Consider the following 19,070-nt stretch of genomic DNA (forward strand, 5'->3'; position numbering starts at 1 on the left):
GTAGACTGATCCTGGCACCATGAGTGTTGCATGGGTACAGGGGGTTAGTTCTGATATGGCCTACAGACAGGCCCAGTGATCCTCATCTGGCCCATGGGGCCGGATGAGCTTGACACCACTGGTCTAAAAAAATTCAAAGCTTTCCCCTAGGATAAGAACTGGTACTGCTAGATCATGCTTAAATGAAACGAAGCTGGAGTTAGCACTGTTTTTAGCATGAAGTTTTATCAATTGAACTGTGAAAGATTCAGAATTCTCCCACTATCAGCCATGCAGCTCTACTTCTAAAAGTGATTATGAAAACAAGGGCATATCTGCAGGCATTTTTACCACTGTGTTACCTAGACCCTCTCAGCACAGACAAGGCCTAAATTTCTTGATCACATACAATAACAGTAGCAGCCATTTAGTTCCATTTTCCGTTCATCTAACATTGTGTGGTCCAGTCCTATGAGGTGCCTTTCTCTGAACATATCTCCTTCAAATCATTTTAGTAATTTAGGCTTCCCAACTTACTCTCATCCTGATTTGGACCATTTTTATATTTTGATTTCTCTTGTCACAAGCTGCTTTTTTTTGCTTACATTCAGTCTTCCCTAACACACCACTGCTTATACTGATTCAGCCTGCAGGTATTTTTGCCATTTTCTCTGAAAGCTTTGTCTGATTAAGGATATTCTAAATCATTTACTGTATTTTGCTATAAACACCCCCTCACACCCTCTCATAAACAGTCCTGAAACAGAACTGTACTTACACTCTGAATCGATGATGTTTGGACAGCCATCCGCTCAGGTGGTAGGCTGTGAGAACCAGGGAGAAAATCATAGTTGGGCTGCCTCAAATCCTCAAGAACCTGGAAGGAGGAGAAAGGCTTTAAGTCCATTAATATTGGGGTGGTGATAATTTGTTTACCATCTCCTAGGACTGACCCGTGGGCTCCAGAAGTATTCACATGTATGGACGGTACCTCTGCTTCAGTGATGCTCAGGGTGCTGGAGCACCTTGTAGCGCCTTGAGATTCTTTCAATGGTGCTGCAGGATGCCATGCTAAGTCAGCACTGCTAGGTGTGCAAATGTGATTCATCAGATAAACCCAGAGATTTCAAATAGGACTCTGCAGTGTTAAAACCATTCTGGCCCACTGTGGCCTCTCTGAGTACTTTGCAGCAGAAATGTTTTGTTTTTTTAGACTCAAAAAAATTAGCGAAAGCAAAGAGCTGGCATTTTCAAGGGGTGCCTTGAGTCTAAAACAATTGAGAACCACTGCTGCCTACTTGGTCATGACAAACACTGAGTGCATCGACTGTAATGAAACGGACAAAATTAGTACAGAACAGGGAGCTGTCGGGGGAGTTGTAGGAACGTTTGCATCTCCACTCCTCTTTGAACAAGAGTTTAAAAAAAAAGTTTGCCTTAAAAACAAGTAATCATTCCCAAGGATATCTGTTGTTACAGTGCTTCTCTTGCTGATGAAGGTACTAGAGAGATTGTGGGGGGAAGAAGTTCAAGGACAGGAAGAACTTGTGCACAAACCAGATCTTTCCTCCTGCTTTCTTACTACAACTGTATCTTGTGGACAACCTGGGCAGGTTCACCTTGCACACGGACACGTAGAAAACAACTTCCACTCAAAACCAGTTCCAAATGTGCAGAAGAGGAAAAAAAATTGCCCACCACTTAAGTTTAGGTAGCGTGTAATAGTTGTTTCAGGCTTTGTCCCTGTAATTTCCATTTCTGGTATAAGGTTTTACCCAAGGGGAGAAAAATTATGCCAGATTTCTTAGCACAAACTTTCCGGTGTTGGATAATAGTTATTAAAATATTCAGAGTTTATCTAAGAGGAGGTTGGATAGATATCTGCCTGGGGTATTATGATCCCAGCACTCTTCCTGCCCAGGGCAGGAACTATGAACGATGAAACTAGGAACTATGAAACTTCACCCCGGCTCAGAGGAGCCAAACTTTGCCGCGGGCTTGGCTTTCCATCCCATTTCTTTCTCCCTCCTGCGGGGGACGGTGGTCTTTCTCCTGAACCTCCCCCCAACACCACCACTTCCACAGAATCAGAAAATGAGGCGGTCCCGGCGAGTCCGGCCCCAGCTGCACCACCGCAGCCGAGGCTTTGTCTCCAAATGGATTGGGGGTCGGAGGGAGGCTCTTCCTACCCTCCTCGGGGGGAAGTGTTCCTTAACATCCAACCTAAACGTCCCTCGCTGCAACTGGAGCCATCGCCCCTTGCTCCGCCACCAGCCCGGCTCCATCCTCCTGGCGGGGTTTGTTACATCGCCGCTCGGGTTTTGCTTCTGCAGGCGAAATAAACCCCGTTGCCCCACCTCTCCGCCCCAGCCCCCGAGCTACTTTCTCTGCACCCCCTGCAGAGCCCTGGCAGAGACGGGCCCGGCCCCTGCGCCGCTCACCCCGCGCCGCTACCGGCACAGCTTGCGGAGCGCCCCGTGCAGCGCCCGCGAGCCCGTCACCACCAGCCAGTTCGTCACCACGAGCGAGACCAGCAGCGCGATGGCCAGCGACTGAGCCAGCAGCCGCAGCGGCGCCAGCACCAGCATGTCCGCCCGGCCCGGCCCGGCCCGGCCCGGCCCGGCCTCCTCCCCGGGACGCGACCGGGCAGCGAGCTGATTTCCTTTGGCCCGAAGCAAAGTTGCTTTGGCCGGGGCGGGGGACGCAGGAACAGCCAACCCCTCCGCCCAGGCCGGGCGCTGCGATGCTTGCTCGTGCCAAACTGGGTGGGAAGTTCGTGAGCCCATTGCAGAAGCAAGGGGGGGGAGCTGCCAAACTATCCTCTGACAGAGAACAAGCCGTGTTGCAGGAGCAAACACTTGCAGAGCCTCGGATGACTTATTTTTAGCCCCTGCCTTGTAGCGGAGCGACATTTAGTCACTTGATTTGGGCACGGTTCGCTTTTCTGATTTGGTGTCGAATGGTGAACATCCCTGTGGGCTTGATCTAGCTCTCAGGCTCCAGGGAAAGTGGATTGTGCAGAAAGGGGGTTGGTTTTACTTTCCCTCTCTGGTTTTTTGTTGTTTTTTTTAAATGGCAAACCAAGAATTTCCTAAATAACTCAAAGGGGGGATGGGGGGGTGAATGGTAATGCAAAGGTCCTGTATGCTAAGTTAACAGCGCATAACAGTAAAGTGGCGATCACTTGGCCTTTAGAGCAACTTTTCTGTTTCGTGTGGTCGCATTTCAAAAGTGCCAGCTGAGATATTTTTTCTGTGTGCAGCTCCTGCAGGAAGAGCAGACCCTTCTCTAACGACCGGATAAAATCCTCAGTCGTGTAAGAGTGATGTAGCCGTGATGGTCCAGAAATTACGTGAGAGGCAAGGGTTTATGCCAACTACACGGCTGATCCGAGAAAGTCCTCCTGAGACAACTAACGGCGACTGTTTTTACCCGGTTCAGGTAAACCGTACAACGGATGAATGCTGTGTTTGTTGTGGTCAAATGTGGCACTAACAACGCTGCTTCTGTTTCAGGCAAGCAGTAGTTTGGCAGCTTCCTCCTAACATGGCCCCCATCACGGGTGCTGAATGCTTCCTAGCTGTTTAAAAATAACAGTCTCTCTCTTCCTTCCCAATCGGCACCAGAAATAATGTTATCATTTGTGGGTGTGAGCTGTGCTTTTTTGTCTCTCTCTCCTTCTCTGTGAAGAATTTATTAGGGGAAAAGCAGAGTTAAAGAAATTATTTTGCTGAAAGCAGCAATTCTGCTAGTTTGCAGGAATGAGTCTAGGTCCAACTCCTGCAAAAGTTCTGCTTAAAATATTACGGGCTGCTAACTGAGGACAGCCACAAGTTAAATGTGTTTGAAACACCTGGTGCTTTTGTTTTGTTGACTAAAACTATTTACTAGTAGCAAGCTGCCAAACACACAAACTCTAGGACCTTTAAACTTTAATGACACCATGTGTCACTATTCTTTGAACCTTGGCCACCCGCTGAACATCTTTTGTGCCATTTTATCTGCACAGTGATTGATGCACATTAATGCCGAGGGAAATCAAGACCCTACTGGGTCCCCTGTAACTAAACGTAGACTGGTGGACAGATGGTGACAGCAACTTACACTTTATGATGTTTTCATAGAGGAAGTTGAAAGGGTATAGGCTTTTTGATAAGCACATCAGAGGTCTACTACAGTGATGCCAGCTCTTATGATTTTATTTAGAGTCTTACAGTTTTTTTATTAAACCCCCAACTATTGGAATCCACAAGAATGAGTTCTTTCTTTTTAAGTACGTTTCTAAGTCTCATATAGAAGGGCTTGAAAACAGAAATGCAGAGCATTCTAACGGCTTGGAATTAATGTTAAATAAAATAGCTAAAAAGAACAAAAAAAGGTGTGGAGTAGGGGGGTGTACTTTAATAATTGCATGTTAATGGGACTGGGCTGACTCATGATTAGGGACCTACCTAAATCTCAATGAAACAGGGATTTTCATGGGCCACTAATGGCTCACGGAGCTGTTTTCATGGTCTTTTTGTGGCAAACCCCCCTTCCTCCTCTGCTAATTGGCCAAGTGGTCCTGGCAGCCCCACAGCTTGCTGCTAATTGGCTGAGAGGCAAAAACTGCAGCATAATTAAATAGGGAAGTTCACTGAAATAGCAAATAAATTGCTGCATTATTATAAATCTCAGTATTACATTTATATCTAAATTGAAATATTATGGCTATACATTTATATACAGTATGAATTGTAACTAATATCATCGTAATTTATTATTAGTGTTCTACAAAAAGTTTAGTAATACTAAATAATGCTAACCTGGATAGAAACAATTCATGTTAGTTGTTAAATGCTGTCATGAAGCATCTACCAGCAATTGCAGCTGACATCCTGTGTCTCCGCTGTGCGAACACTTGTCCCTACACTGAGGTTGCACATTCTGTATCCACTGAATTGGTTGGAATCTTAAGGCAGCATTTTGCCAAGTTGTAGAGATGTGGTAACCAATCAGAAACAGACTCCCAAAACAGTCACAGTCAAAGGCATCTGGCACTTTAACAAAATTCATGTAAGCAGCACGTTCCTTGTCATGCTCTTTCTGCCATCCAGGAATTCATTTCAGTAGCTGAGGGTCAAACCTCAGAAAAGGCACCTGATTGAGGTAAAAAATGCAAACAGCTCTAAAAAGGAGACAGACAGTTGTTTAAACTGCGGTGGTAATGATTGATCGTACTTGTAGTACTGATTTAACTTTGCAGTTCTTGTCTCCACTGGTTTTCACGTTGCCAGTTTGAAAGTTGTTGTGATGCCACGTCTTTGACCCAACTTACTGAATTCATTAGCTTGTTGTATGCTTGATGGATCAAAGCCTGCCAACTCTCAAACCATGTTAGACACTCCATAAACCAAATCACATTTTCAGCTCCAAACTTAACTTGATCTTCAATGTCATCCTGTCGTAAGAGATCCCGTAGTTTAAGCATGCACTGTGCGCCAGATTTGATTTCAGGCTCCTCACACACACACTGCTGGTAGTATCTTATATTCTTTGTGTGGTAACAAGCTGCCTTAAACCATGAATTCCACCTTTTAAACACTAGCTCGGGTGGAAGTGACACAGTCATATGTAAATCCCACTTTGATTGGTGATGGACTCCCTGCAACAAAGCTTATGGCGTGGACAATGTTTGAACACTTTTTTTAAAAGAGGAAACCTGACTATCCACATCGGGAAAACATGTGCACCAGATGTCACTTACTAAAGAAAGGTTTTATTCATTGCAGGTGACGTGACTTGCATGGGGCATCACTTCATGGAGCACATCACAGACAGCTTTGCACACATACATTGCATTATCAGACACAAATGCTGAGATCTTGTTAAATTCTAAGCCATAGTTTATAACTGCCTTCACTACAGCTTGTGCTACGATAGAAAAATTGACAGATGCAAGGTGAACTACTTTAAAAAACAGGCAAGTTGTGGTCTGTACAGCTCCCAGGTACAAATAAAATGTGCAGAACATAGTTATCTTAGACAGCTGTTGCTTCATCTGTTACAATCAAGATTGATTCATATTCTGCCAATGCAGATTTTGTAGACTGAACATACAAAGTAATTACTCCTGGTAGATCATCTTGGCAAAGCTTGTCTGCACGTGGGAAGCTGCCAGCATTTGGCACATATTAGTTCAAGTAGTTCATTAATTTAGGGTTATCAATTTTCTCCAGAGGAATGTTGACGGCCGTGAATGCCTCCACTAGCATGAATGTAGCCTCTCTTCTTGTCAGACTGCTTTCAGTGGTTCTTTTAAAGATCAAGGACATAGTCACTTGTTTCCTGCTCTGACCTTCAGCCTCTGCAGCATATGATTCGGACTCTAAATGCTTATCAGTGCTGTTTTTCCTCAACACATTCAGTCATGTTGCACAATGAACAAAACAATTTACCACTGTGTATCTGCATGTAAGGTTCCTACAGGGAACTACCTTACATGATCTTGAGCTGAAATGTATTTTGCTTTTTTTGGATTTCTTTTTGTTCATCTTCAGGCTTCAGCATTGCTGTAACATTCTTTCTGGCTTCTTAAAAGATGGCACCGAAACCCTTTCACTTTTCTGACTGGCACTTTCACCAAGTCTACGTCACTCTCAAACCGCATGCTTTGTGGTTTCAAGGATTGCCACGCTTTCTTTGTATTCCAGTAAGCTTTTTTTTTTCAGGTGATCCTGCACAAAATTATGGCAAATACAAAGATCACAAAACCGCAATTTAAATAGGTCCCTACTCATGCTGTTTGTATACTTAGGGTGGCAGCAGTGCTGTTCTCCACTTTATATGCTATGCTTACTACCTAGGCTCTCAATTGTTGTTTAGTACAGTTGTCTAGCCATATATCATGCCAAATCTCATGCAGTCTTCTCCTTACGCTCTTCCTTCTGCATCCTTCACAAAACTCTGAAGATCCCTACCTTACATTTCCCATTCTTAGGGTCTGCAGAGGAGTCACAGTCCTGTCTGGGGCAAAAAGATACCAGTTTGCCATCTACACGGCACCTTCTGGACACAGGGTGCATCTACATGAGCCATTAACACTCAGCAATAAACTGTGGAGCATATTGCGCCCAGGAAGCTCCTCGGTGTGCGGTTTACACGTGCACCTGGACCGCAGCACATTGAGCTGGATTGCAGCAGCCCCGGCTAGCAGAGGGTCCAGGGGGTCAGCCTGAGAAGTCAGCCTGCCAGCTTGGGGCTGCTCCAACTGGTCTCAGTGTGCTGTGGAGGGGCTGGCTGGGGCATAAGGATGCTTCAGTGCAGGGCTAATCAGCAGATAATCATGCCCCTTGTATTTACAAGTCCTACACTGCTGTGGAGCTCATTAGTTTTGTGCACCCTAATAGAGGCGTACATGTAGCTGCTGAGACATTTACCACGCAGTTAATTAGTCATCTACACTGTAAATGTCTTGTGTAGATGCGCCCACAGTGGAACAATTAGATTCAGTGATGTTAACTTCCTAACTCCAGAAATGTAAGATCACGTAAGAAATTGTAGAGCCAGTGTTGATGTTAGATAGATAGGCTAATCATTTATAACCTGGCCATCGTCTGCTTTATTTGTCCTTCAGTTAGGAACAGAAATAACTTTTTAATCTCCTCTCCCCTTTCTGTAGCTTTTGGCAGGGACTCTGAAGTTATTCGCTTGGGTATGGAGAATCCAGACAACAGGACTGAGATTGTGCTGGTAGCCTGTGGTTCCTTCAATCCAATCACCAACATGCACCTAAGGTTATTTGAACTGGCTAAAGACTATTTGCAGGAAACAGGTAGGGATAATGACTTAGCTAACTCAAAATGAAGAAGTCTGAGATGGGTGTGATTGTGTTTCCAGCCCCATCCGTATGTGTAGTTGTTTGCAGCAGTTTGCGTTTGCTTTGGATATACGCTCACGAGATGCAGAGATAGATATGACTGTATGTGCAATACTAATTAAGCCAGGCAAAGTAAATTAGTAGTGTCCTCCATATTTGTTGTTTGTGGCTCATGTCGGGTGGAAGCCAAAAAATTAGTTTTATTATTTTTCCTTTTGAATCACAAAATGTCAGAAAAACTTACTTATTGCTATCTTTCAAATGAGTGGTTAGACCTTCTGCTGCATATTTAAAAATACTGGGGAACTGCTCTGCTACTTGCACATATTTTGTGCTGAGAAACAAGGTATATGATATTGGAGTAATTTCTCTCAGCCTGTCTCTTCCTTTTCTCACTCTCAAAGAGGTATAGAGAAGGGTAACAAAAATGATTAGTGGTATAGAAGGGCTTGCATATAAGGAGAAACTAAATAAACTAGGCCTGTTCAGTGTAGGAGAGAGACACTTGAGAGGGGGGACACGATATGGGTTTACAAAACACTGAATGGCAAAGAGAAAGTAAATAGGGATTTATTATTTACTGTCTCTCAATACAAGAACTAGGGGTCACAAAATCAAACTAGTAGGGAGTATGTTTAAAACTAACAAAAGGAAGTTATTTTTTACACAGCAGGTAATTTCAAGTGTGGAAATCATTACCACCAGATGTTGTGGAAGCTGATAGTTTAGCCAGATTCAAAAAGGGATTAGACAAATTATCAGAGGAAAGCAGCATCAATAGCCACTGAGCATGGTGGGGTAGGGATACGGGCTGTGAGTTAGAACCTCCTAGACCTTTAATGCTGGAGGCTGCAAGTGAGAGAGGAACAGTAGAAAAAAAGCCCAATGTCATATCCAGTTCACTCTCCCTTTCAGCATCCAGTCTCCACCACTGCGACACAGGATGCTGGATAAGATGGACCTATGGTCTGACCCAGTAAATGTCAATTCTTATGTTCTTAAAGGATGACCAGAAGTATGATGAAGGCTGTGACCCTGGTGCATAGTTAGCTGCTCATTTTGGACTCATTTTCATCATTTTATCCTTCATATCCCCAGATTATGCACTTTATTCCAGCCATTAAGGAAAAGGCCTTCTACGAAAATGGTACAGTAGTGTACAGCAGCAGTTCATATCTTCAGCTCTGGCCTCTGCTACAGCCTCTAAAAAGGCCCTATGTATTGCAAATGGACTCAGCTCCTGGGTCCATGTGTTTCAAAGCCATTCTGAGTCTCTCAGGCACAGACTCTATTTAACAACCTTCTAAGGCAGTGAGAGAGAGCTGTAACTTGGAACTCCCTCACTTCCCTCCCCATGGTCCAGTTGCCTGAGACCTCAGAATAAGTGCCCCACCCTTCAGGCCTTCAGTTGCTTAGACACATTTTCCCATAACCCTGGCTGTTGAAATTCTGGTTTCTAGTTACACTTTTCAGGTACAACAGATCAATAAGGCTAGGGACATGTGGCTTGTAAAAGACTCTCTTTAACTACACACATTTCACTTTTAACAGGACTGGAGGGTTCCAGTTTTGGGAAAACAGCAGCAGCCTGAACTCAGCGCCTAGATCTGATCTAGCCCCTCTTTGTAAGCTCTGCCAGTGTCCTTCAGTTGGACAGTTCTTCTTGCTGTTCTTAGCTTGGTATTCTTCCATGTACTTGTAGCATATTCCCTTGCTCAGAAAAGCAGCTCTTTTTCAAAAGAGTCTTTTTCCAGATTTTGTCCATAAACTCTAGGTGAGGGAGTTCCAATTTACAGCGTTCTCATGTCAGATTAATTCAGGGTCAGTAGTCCTACTGGTAGAAAACAGTTCCAGTAATGAGGAGTCATTCAATATCGATGGCTCTTGTTTGCTGTACTACAGCTTTTCAGATCTATTAACTATGACTGAGATCTTGGTATGGCTCAGTCTTTGGACAACTTCAATGACACATTGGCCTGCAGAACAATATGAAGGAGGTACTATCCCCAGATTAAAGTCATAATAGGAGATGAAGTCCCCAGAGCAAAAAGTGGGGTCCACAAATAACAATTAAACTGGCAGTTTGACACAGACATACCTCATCTGTTACAGCCACCTCTCACCCATTTCTCTCTGTAGTTTCTGTTTCCCATCTTTAGCAGTACGATTCAAATTCTTTTTCATGGTTTTACCCCATGCATTGGCAAGAGCACACAGCACTTTCCCAACTTCAGTGGGCTGTGTTATAAGGGTTCTGTTTAAAAACTGGAATTCATGTTCTCTGAAATACCATAATGCATATGAAGCACCTTACATATACCATGAAGTTACATCTATTCAGTGTTGGGTGATGCATTTTTTTCCCCACAGGAAAATACAAGGTAATCAAAGGAATCATTTCACCAGTCAGTGATGCATATCGAAAGAAAGGTCTGATCAGTGCCAGTCACCGGGTAACCATGGCAAAACTAGCTACGCAAAGCTCAGACTGGGTAGAAGTTGATGACTGGGAAAGCTGCCAGAATGAGTGGTCGGAGACACTCAAAGTCTTAAGGTATCACACAGCCACACACTGAAAAACACATTTATACCTGGAAGAGAAACAGGAAGGGTATAATTTAAAAGGCTATATGGTTAGGGAGCAATTCTGCAACCCTTATGACATGACTAGTCCCATTGAAGTCAAAGGGAGTGTCTGTGTGAGTAAGAATTTTTTCCACATAAGTCAGGGTTGTAGTACTAAGCCCTGTAGCAGGTTGATGCTCCCTTAGGCAGACTCAGGAGCCAGTTTCCTCATAAAAGTAGTGAGTTCTTAGTTCTAGTCCTTTTATTATCCATATGGAAAGCTTCTTACTACAGGTACAAAGAAAATCAAACCTCTGGTGTTCCTTCAGACCTGGAGGAGCAACATAATCCTTGTGCTTCTCCCTAAGCACCAGTCTCCTCTCCTCCCCCAGCTTTCCTTCCTGGGAGCTCTTAACTTCCTCTGAGCCCAGCACATCATCTCTGTCAGCTGAGCCAGTGGTCTTAAGCAGGTAGGCTATTCCCCTTAATCCTCTGCAGCTGGGTTCCAGCCACCCATGCAGCTGTATGATGAGCCTCTGAACAGATGAACATTTCCATGTCATTTATTTACATACTTTTTGGTAAGTTTTAGTGCTGAAAAAAGTGGGGGACTCAACAGTGGCTCAAGCCAGGAGTAGAGTGGCAACATGCTCCGCAGGCTTCCCCCATTCAACTCTGCTGATGCCCAGTGCTGCTCTAAGGTACTTTTAAAAGGTACTATGAGAATCTCCTAAAGGAATGTCTTTTTTTTTATATTCTTGTCTATAAGGCTTAAGCTGTTTCCCTAGTAGTGCTCCTGTCCCTGCCTTCCTACTTTAGGTGGTTTCTGACACTCTGACTGCATTCAGTTTCTTCCTTTTTTAAATTAAACTTACTTTGTTGATCCTCTACCTGTCCCCAGCATGTTGGCCTTCATAGGACTCAGATCTTGCAGTCCATGGTCAGAGCAGACCAGTTCTTGGTTAAGAGGCATACAGGGAAAGTACTGGGTACTGCAAGAGGAAGCAATGAAAAGTTATACAGTAGGTGGTATTCTTCCTGCTCTATCACACACTTCTAATACTCTCTGCAATTAATTTTTTTTGTAGGTACCATCATCAGAAATGTATGTCTTCTAATCCTACTAACAGCCCACAGAGGACTGCCCCTCTTACAAAGCCAGGACGAAAGAGAAAAAGGGAAGGAAATAGTCATGTTCCCATTAAAAAGAATCAACAAAACCCAGGAACAAAGAGTTAAGTGCATTTGTAAAAGCAATCCCTATAAGAATTCTTTTTTTCATTTCCAGGCCACAGGACTCTGTTCTAGGAAGCCTTTTCCTCTTACTGTTATCTTTCAAAAGCACCTTATGTTATTACAGAACGTTAGCTTAACCTGCACATCTGTGTGGTTAAAGAGCTAAAGTGAACTGACTCGCTTAAGTCCTGGAGACCCTTCATTCACACTTCTTGATTTCTGCCAGTGAGCCCCTTTTACTCTTCCACACTGTATTTTTCCCCATGTTTTGTCTGTGTGTTGTTTTTTGCATTTTTTAAATCAGTTTTCTATCAGTTTTTCACATTAGTCTCCCCTGGCTAGAAGCTACTAGTGTCAGCCACACGCAAAAGACAAACAAATAACAAACAAAATGAACTAACATTTTGCAGTAGGCCTGTGCGAAGTGGCTAGTATTCGCTTCGGATTCAGCAGATTCGGGGGACAGTGATTTGATTCAGTGATTCAAATTGCTGTCCCGAATCAGCCAGGCGAGGCCCATCCCCCGCCCGCTCTCCCAGCCCAGCAATGGCTGCCCTGCCCACCCCAGCTCCTGGCACTCGGAAGAAAAAACCCAAACTCAGCAGGTGTTGCTGGGCGGGGGGGCAATCCCTGCTGCCCCCCACTACCCCATGCTGCATGATGGGCTCTGCACAAGTCTCCTGACCCTTCCCTGCTTCCCCAGTGCCCCTCTTTGGCTACTCCATCCGCCCCAGCTCTGGCCCTTTAAAAAAAAAAAACCCCAAACCAAGAAACCCCCCCAACTCACAGTTTCTGCTGGTGGGGGGCGATCCCCACTGCCCCCCGCTGCATGGGGGGCTCTTCCATGAGCCCCCCTGAAGCCTCAAGGCCACTGCAGAAGCAGTGAGCCTGGGGCTTTTCTCAGAATTTTTTTTTTTCTTAAAGGACTGGAGCTGGGGCAGGCAGGGCAGCCATGAGGGGGCTGGGACAGCGGAGGGGATGGGGGAGTCGGGGGACTCGTGCAGAGCGCCTTATGCAGCGTGGAAGAGCGGGAGGCAGCAGGGATTGCCTCCCCGCCCAGCAGCACCCAGTGAGTCACCAGGAGCTGGGGCGGGCGGGACAGCCATGGGGGGCTGGGGGAGCAGGCAGGGGGTGGGGGAGTAGGCAGGGGATGGGACCTGGCAGGGTTCCCCCCATGGTCTGCTTCCCCTGCCCCCGCTTCTTTGCCCCCTACTTACTAGCTCCAAGTCCAGCTGCAGCTCCCTGCTACAGCCACTGGGGACTGTCCAAATCATTGAAGCTCTCCGGAGATTCAGAGAGCTTTGAATTGATTTGGACCTTTTTATTGGTCCCCTGATTCGATTCGGATTTGGAGATTCAGCCAAATCGGCCCGAATCTCTTCCGAATCGAATCAGTACCCAAAGCTTCGCACAGCCTTCTTGTGCAGGATTTCCCACCCTGTAAAAAGGAAGGGTGCATTACTGCATTCCTGCCACCAGGTGGCACCGTGTGAAGTTGTAAATCAGTGTCATTCCCAAGCTCACTTCCATTAGGACAGTTTCTACTGGTAGGAACTGCGGGCTTTTTTAATATATATACACCCTGAGGTGAGCCCACAGTCATTTTTGGAATATAAAATCAGGAAAAGGGAAGAAACTCGGTTTCTAATTGGTTTTTCTTCCTCTAACCCCAGAGGAGAGTCAGATAAGGTATGCATTAGAAACCCTTCTGGATTTTACTCTTCTGTAGAGCTCTCTGTCACTTTTTTAATCTGCAGAGTGACAGCCTGCTTTTTCATAAGGCCAGTAGAGGACTGTTCCTTAGAGTATATTTTCCAGTACTTTTGGCCAAGTAACAGGGGTGTACTATTTCCTGTGGAAGAATATCCTGTTCAGGGGCTAATAGTAATCATTGTTAGAATACTTTTTTTTCTTTTTTCCCCTTTTTTTAATGCTCAACCTGAAAGTTCCTTTTCTTAATTCCACCTCTTTTATCTCAACTTTTGCCAGGATATGGAGAGGTAGCTTAAAAATTAAATGTTCTTGTTGAGTAAGAAAATAACACAGTGACTAAAGCCAAGTCCTTGTTCATGCCCCTTCTCTAGGTGTCCCGCAGATTAAGCTACTCTGTGGCAGTGACATAGTAGAATCCTTTGGAGTGCCCAACCTATGGAAATCGGAAGACATCACTGAAATTGTGGCAGACTATGGCCTTGTGTGCATCAACAGACCTGGATACAACATCCAGAAATTTATCTATGAGTCGGACATACTGTGGGAACACAGGAATAACATTCACTTGGTGGACGAGTGGATCACCAATGATATCTCCTCTACCAAGATCCGCAGAGCACTACGGAGACACCTGAGTATCAGGTATTTGGTACCTGATGCAGTTCAGGCTTACATTGAAAAGCATGATCTATATAGTCCAGGGAGCGAAGACAAGAATGCTGAGGAAATTCTGGCTCCTTTACAGAAACATGCAAGTTCAAAGCAGTAGCAGACTTGTAATCAGTCCTTCTTTCTTTATGCTGTAAAAATGGAAAGATGTTTGAACTTTTCTAGTGAATCTGCATGCAACTGCCATGGAATTTAGCTGGAGTTTTGGGTTCACAAGGATTCAAAAGTGCACAAGGTTTGGGCCTCCACCATTTAGGAGCTTGATTTCCTTCAATGTCTTCCACCTTATTGTTGTCATTTACCGTTGTTCAGAGTGAGAATAAATTGGGTGCACTTTGCCAACCTACAAATGGCAACAAAAGAGGCAAGGCAGTGGAAAATCACAGCAAAGCTTACACTTTTACATTTAAGTTTAGTAAAATCTACTGTTACATATCTTTATGGATTTTTTTTCTAAATTCAGCAAAAAAATGTTTACATGTATGCGCGCACACACATTTAAATATTTTCACAAAGGGATGTGAATAAAGCATGACAATAAGCTCTGGTGCATGAGAACCTGGAAGTGAAATTGCCTGGAAATGGATTAAACCAATCTGTTTATTTTCCCAGTTCAGAGAGAGTAATAACAACTTAAATAATTTACAGTATTGTCAAAACATCATGAAACATGATTTCCGGAGAAAACCGCAGTTGCCTGAGAAAAATAAAAGTTGCAGCTGCAGACTGTAACCCCTTGGATCCAAGATAAACCTGCTGTAACCCAGGAAGTTTTAGCCTGGCTCCAACCTGGGGTAACATCCTGGGGCAAGTTAGTTTCTTCTCAGGACAGCTGTTGGTTTGCATCTACCTGCTCTGAAGAAGTTACCTCCAAGCTTTTGGCTTGAGGGTCTCTGTCTTGGAGTGGCTATGGGAGTAGCGTTAGAGCCCAACGAAAGCAAAATCATTTCAAGGCAGTTACCCTCCAGCTGTCTTGTGCTTTATTTGAAAGCTTGGGAATGTTTTAAAAAAACTGTTACATTTCCTTTCTTATCAGTGATATAGAGTAATTCGCATACACCAAAATCCGGAGCATAAAATCTTACTCATTTCAAATACTTTATTGTTCCTACAGTATTATGTCATAAAACAAAGAACAATGAGAAGGATTGAAAGCCACTTGCTAAAAAAAAATGTACATTGTAGCACCAGCAGCACTGTCACAGCTGAATGGTTTCAACAAGAAGGGGTAGCATGAGATGGGCCTCCAGCTATATACAAAAGCAGTGAATAACTTCATTCCTTTGTTTCCCCCTAGAGGCCTTAGTATTTGAGATACGTTTAGTGCTAATCAGGAGCAGGAAATGGTATCATAATTGCCTTACTTTAAGCTCAACACTGTTTCTCATGAAGAGACAGACCTATTAAAGAATCTCAGTCCAGCCACTGCTTTAATGAGTAAAGGTTAAGAATGGCGGTATTGCACTGATGTACTGTAAATGACTGCTTTTTTTCAAAGGATGAATAAGATTTGATTTCTGTACCCAGCCGGAATTGCTTTTTGTAAGTGGAAATGAGGAGGAAAGAACAGGATTTCAATGTTAACTAAATATGTAAGTTTTTATTTACTAAAAATTGGTTTCTGAAGTCACCAAAAAGCAAAACAAAGTAATCTAGGTGACTATTTTAGTGAGAGCTAGAACGCACTGTAAAGCTTGAAAATACTAGTGAATTCTGTTTCCTCTTTTCCATCACTCTCCACTGTCTGGGTGAATTAAGTGCCTTACCAAGAGTTCTGGGACTTACTGAACTACTATGTTAATAGAATAAGGATGCTGTTGACCTGTTTTCTCTCCAACAGTGCTCTAAGGTGAACAGTGAATGGCCTCTCCAAATGGACATACACATGGTGGAATTCTTTTGTGTTTTAAAACCTCTTTTGGTTCCTGCCCATCGCTAACCTAGGAGCATCTGTAAGATTGTTTTTTTTAATATGGCAAGATGAGATTAAACTAACTCTAAGTGCATTTCTAATTCTGCAAAGTGGCAAAAATGGTGTCAGGTATTTGTTCTCGGTGATTTTCAGATCAAATGTATTCAGTTCACAACAGGTACAGCTATGCAAATCCCTACTGGGTTTTGAAAGACAACAGCTTGTGCATCATCAGCTATCGTAGGCCAAGTTATGCTTCAGTGTTGACTCAGCAATCCCATATCTTTAACTGTTTGGACCTTGGTAAACAGTTTTATTGATGTTGCATAGGAAGGGAAAAAAAATCCATCTTCTACTTTAAAGCTCTCTCTCTTTCTCTTCCTTCTCCCTGCCCCCTGGTACATTGATTTTGCCAAATTGACAAAAAGGAGTCAAGATTTAGTTCTAATAAATAAATAAAGTTAGCTAATGTACCTGTGAATACACAGACGAGTAGACCTCTTAAGCAAGTTCACAGACAACAAAACTGGGAAAGATTATAAAGACATTGGAGGATGCAAGCGCAATTCAGAAGCATCTCAAGAGATTGGAAAGTTGGGCTAGAGCTAACAAGATGAAGTTCAATGCAGACAAATGCAAGGTGCTACACCTTGGGAGGAATAATCAAAAATACAAATACAATATGTGTGACAGCTGGCTGGACGGCAGTTCTGTGGAAAACAAACTGGGAGTCTTGGTAGATCATACACTCTATACGAGTCTGCATCAACAGAAGCAGGTGTAAGACACAGGAGGTAATAGTGCCTCTCTACTTGGAACTGGTTAGCCCTCATTTGGAGTACTGTGTGAAGTTCTGGGCTCCACATTTTAAAAAGGATGTGGAGAAGTTAGAGAAGGTCCAGAGACAGGCAACAGGGAAAGCACCGTTTCTCTCTTGCTGCAGAGAGGAGGACATGAACTTGAAGTTGCAGCAAAGCAAATTTAAATTAAATATCTGGAGAAACTTCTCCACTGTTAGAACAGTGAAGTAGTGGAAAAGACTGCCTAGGAAAACTGTGGACTCTCCATCACTGGCGCTGTTCAAGAAGAGGTTGGTCGGGGTGATCTAGGTGTAGCTATTCCTATTTTCTACCATGGGTTTTTCCCATGCTTCTGGGCTTTGCTGGTTGCCCCTCCCCTCCCCTCCCCTCCCCTTTTTCTATTATATGTGTTAGGTTGTTTCTAAGCCTTCTCAGAGGCATTGGGTGTTGGCTACATCAGCTGGGGTGTGCTGATGATTCTGCTGGGAGCAAAACCAGAGGTTCCTGGCTAGAGGGTTTTGCCCCTTCATTCAGGGTCAGGCTGATCACCATATTTGGGGTCAGGAATTTTATCCCATGGTCAAATTGGTATGGGCTATGGTGGAGGCGGGGTGGGGGTTGCCTTCTTCTGTAGAGGGGCGGGGGGAGCATGGCTTTCTACCCAGGACCTCTTGAGTGTATATTGACAACATTTTATAGAAATAGAATATTGGCTGTCTTGGTTTCCCTGCTTTACCTGTGGAAAGTTAGGGTGCTAGGTCTATGTTGTGTCAGGGTTGATGGTAATCTTATGTAGAGTTTAGATTATGGTTGTATAGGATCAGGGTGGATTTGATTTAAATCAAATAGATTCAAACCGTGATTTAAATCACTGGTCAGGAAGCTCTGATTTAATCATTGTTTTCTACAAAAAGTGCATTCTTGTAGTTTGATATAACCTTCATTAAAATATTCCCACACAGGTCTCTCTTTTACAACCTGGCAAGCCTGCTACCATGATAGGTTTTCCCTTCTAACATATTATTCCCTCGCTAGATCTCAGAAACTTATCCCTCAAAACTTCTGAATATTCTGCACCAAATGTTTCTTTTTTGTTTATATTGTCCCTCCCCCACTTGCATTTGTCTCCAGACTCTTCCTCCTTGCCCAGATCTATTCTACTCCCAACAATCCTCTATTTAACTTCTTGAAACTGTGCTTTTACCAAGAGGTAAGGGCTCGACTCTGTTTACACAAACTTGCAAAGAGAGAATAGGGCTGATGAGTAGGTAATCAGGTCTGTTATCTCTCATCTCCATATACTGCTGTTACCAAGGATGTTATCTCTGGCGACAACAATGCACAGTTTGAGAACTGAAACTAAACATCACAGAGATGCTTAATGGGATCTTCTAGACTGAGCACTGAGTCCCATTGAGTAGAGTAATTTTCTTTAATCTTTACTAATCTATAGAGGAGCCTCTGGGAACTATAAGTTTGGGCCCCTAATATATTCCATGGTACGTCATGACCTATTTATAAAACTTTTCTAAAAAGTTTACATGAATATATTGTCTGAAATAGTATATAATTAGAAGTTATAATCCCTATCCCATGGTGATATCTTTGAGCTCTAACGTATCCTAAATTAAAACTATATATAGGTTTATTTTTTTAAAAGCATCTAAATAAAAATAAAAATACGATTAAAACAAAAAAATTGGAATTGAATAAAAAATATAGTTTTAAAATAATTGATTGATTGTTATCCACCCTGTATGGGATGGTTTGGATAGGGATGATCCTGCCTCAGGCAGGGGGTTGGACTAGCTAACCTCTGGAGGTCCCTTCCAGCCCTACTTCTCTATGACTGTATGACTCTTTTCAGTAAAAGAATACCATGTTTGGTTAGCCACTTTTCGGAGTACAACGGCACTGGAAATCTCAGCTTTACCCTTGCAAATCACGGTGCTGGTGTATTTTGCTGCATTTTGTGTAACCGTAGAGAAAAATGTACCAAACAGGATAACCTATAATATTAGGACATAAACAAGTTATGTTTTGCTAGCTTTTCAGACAGTTGTGTGTAACAAGCCTTTTAATAAAGTGACTTTTGTGTGATAAGCAAGTCTGTCAATTTGTCTACTGGTCATCATACAATGAATCAATTCTTTGGCCTGAATCCTGCAATATTTTCTGCATGGACCCTTACCACCAACACCTATCATGGGATTCATCATTGGTATAAAGATCTGCCTATGCATAACAATTTTCTGGACTGAAGTCACAGTTTTCCCTTGATATGAGTTCATAAAAATATGAGTTCATGAAAAATTATTTTTGCTAAAACACCTTTTCC

At 43.4% G+C, this 19,070-nt stretch overlaps 1 protein-coding gene across 3 annotated transcripts in view; it reads left to right on the forward strand.

Moving 5' to 3' along the window:
• The window catches only part of NMNAT1 (nicotinamide nucleotide adenylyltransferase 1), a 28,953-nt gene extending 10,118 nt beyond the window's left edge, over positions 1 to 18,835 (forward strand). For 2 of the 3 annotated variants that reach the window (XM_019493963.2, XM_019493964.2), the window contains exons 2-6: positions 3,242 to 3,420; positions 7,640 to 7,792; positions 10,208 to 10,391; positions 11,491 to 11,636; positions 13,723 to 18,835. In XM_019493963.2, coding sequence (XP_019349508.1) covers positions 7,675 to 7,792; positions 10,208 to 10,391; positions 11,491 to 11,636; positions 13,723 to 14,120 — 846 coding nt within the window. In that variant the 5' untranslated portion in view covers positions 3,242 to 3,420; positions 7,640 to 7,674 and the 3' untranslated portion in view covers positions 14,121 to 18,835. Of the gene's footprint in view, positions 1 to 2,722; positions 3,008 to 3,241; positions 3,421 to 7,639; positions 7,793 to 10,207; positions 10,392 to 11,490; positions 11,637 to 13,722 lie in introns of those variants that run through there. The other variant, XM_014610383.3, reaches the window with a different exon arrangement.
• The last annotated feature ends 235 nt before the right edge of the window (positions 18,836 to 19,070 follow it).

This window comes from Alligator mississippiensis, chromosome 13 (genome assembly GCF_030867095.1).
Source record: "Alligator mississippiensis isolate rAllMis1 chromosome 13, rAllMis1, whole genome shotgun sequence".
Classification (NCBI taxonomy): Eukaryota; Metazoa; Chordata; order Crocodylia; family Alligatoridae; genus Alligator; species Alligator mississippiensis.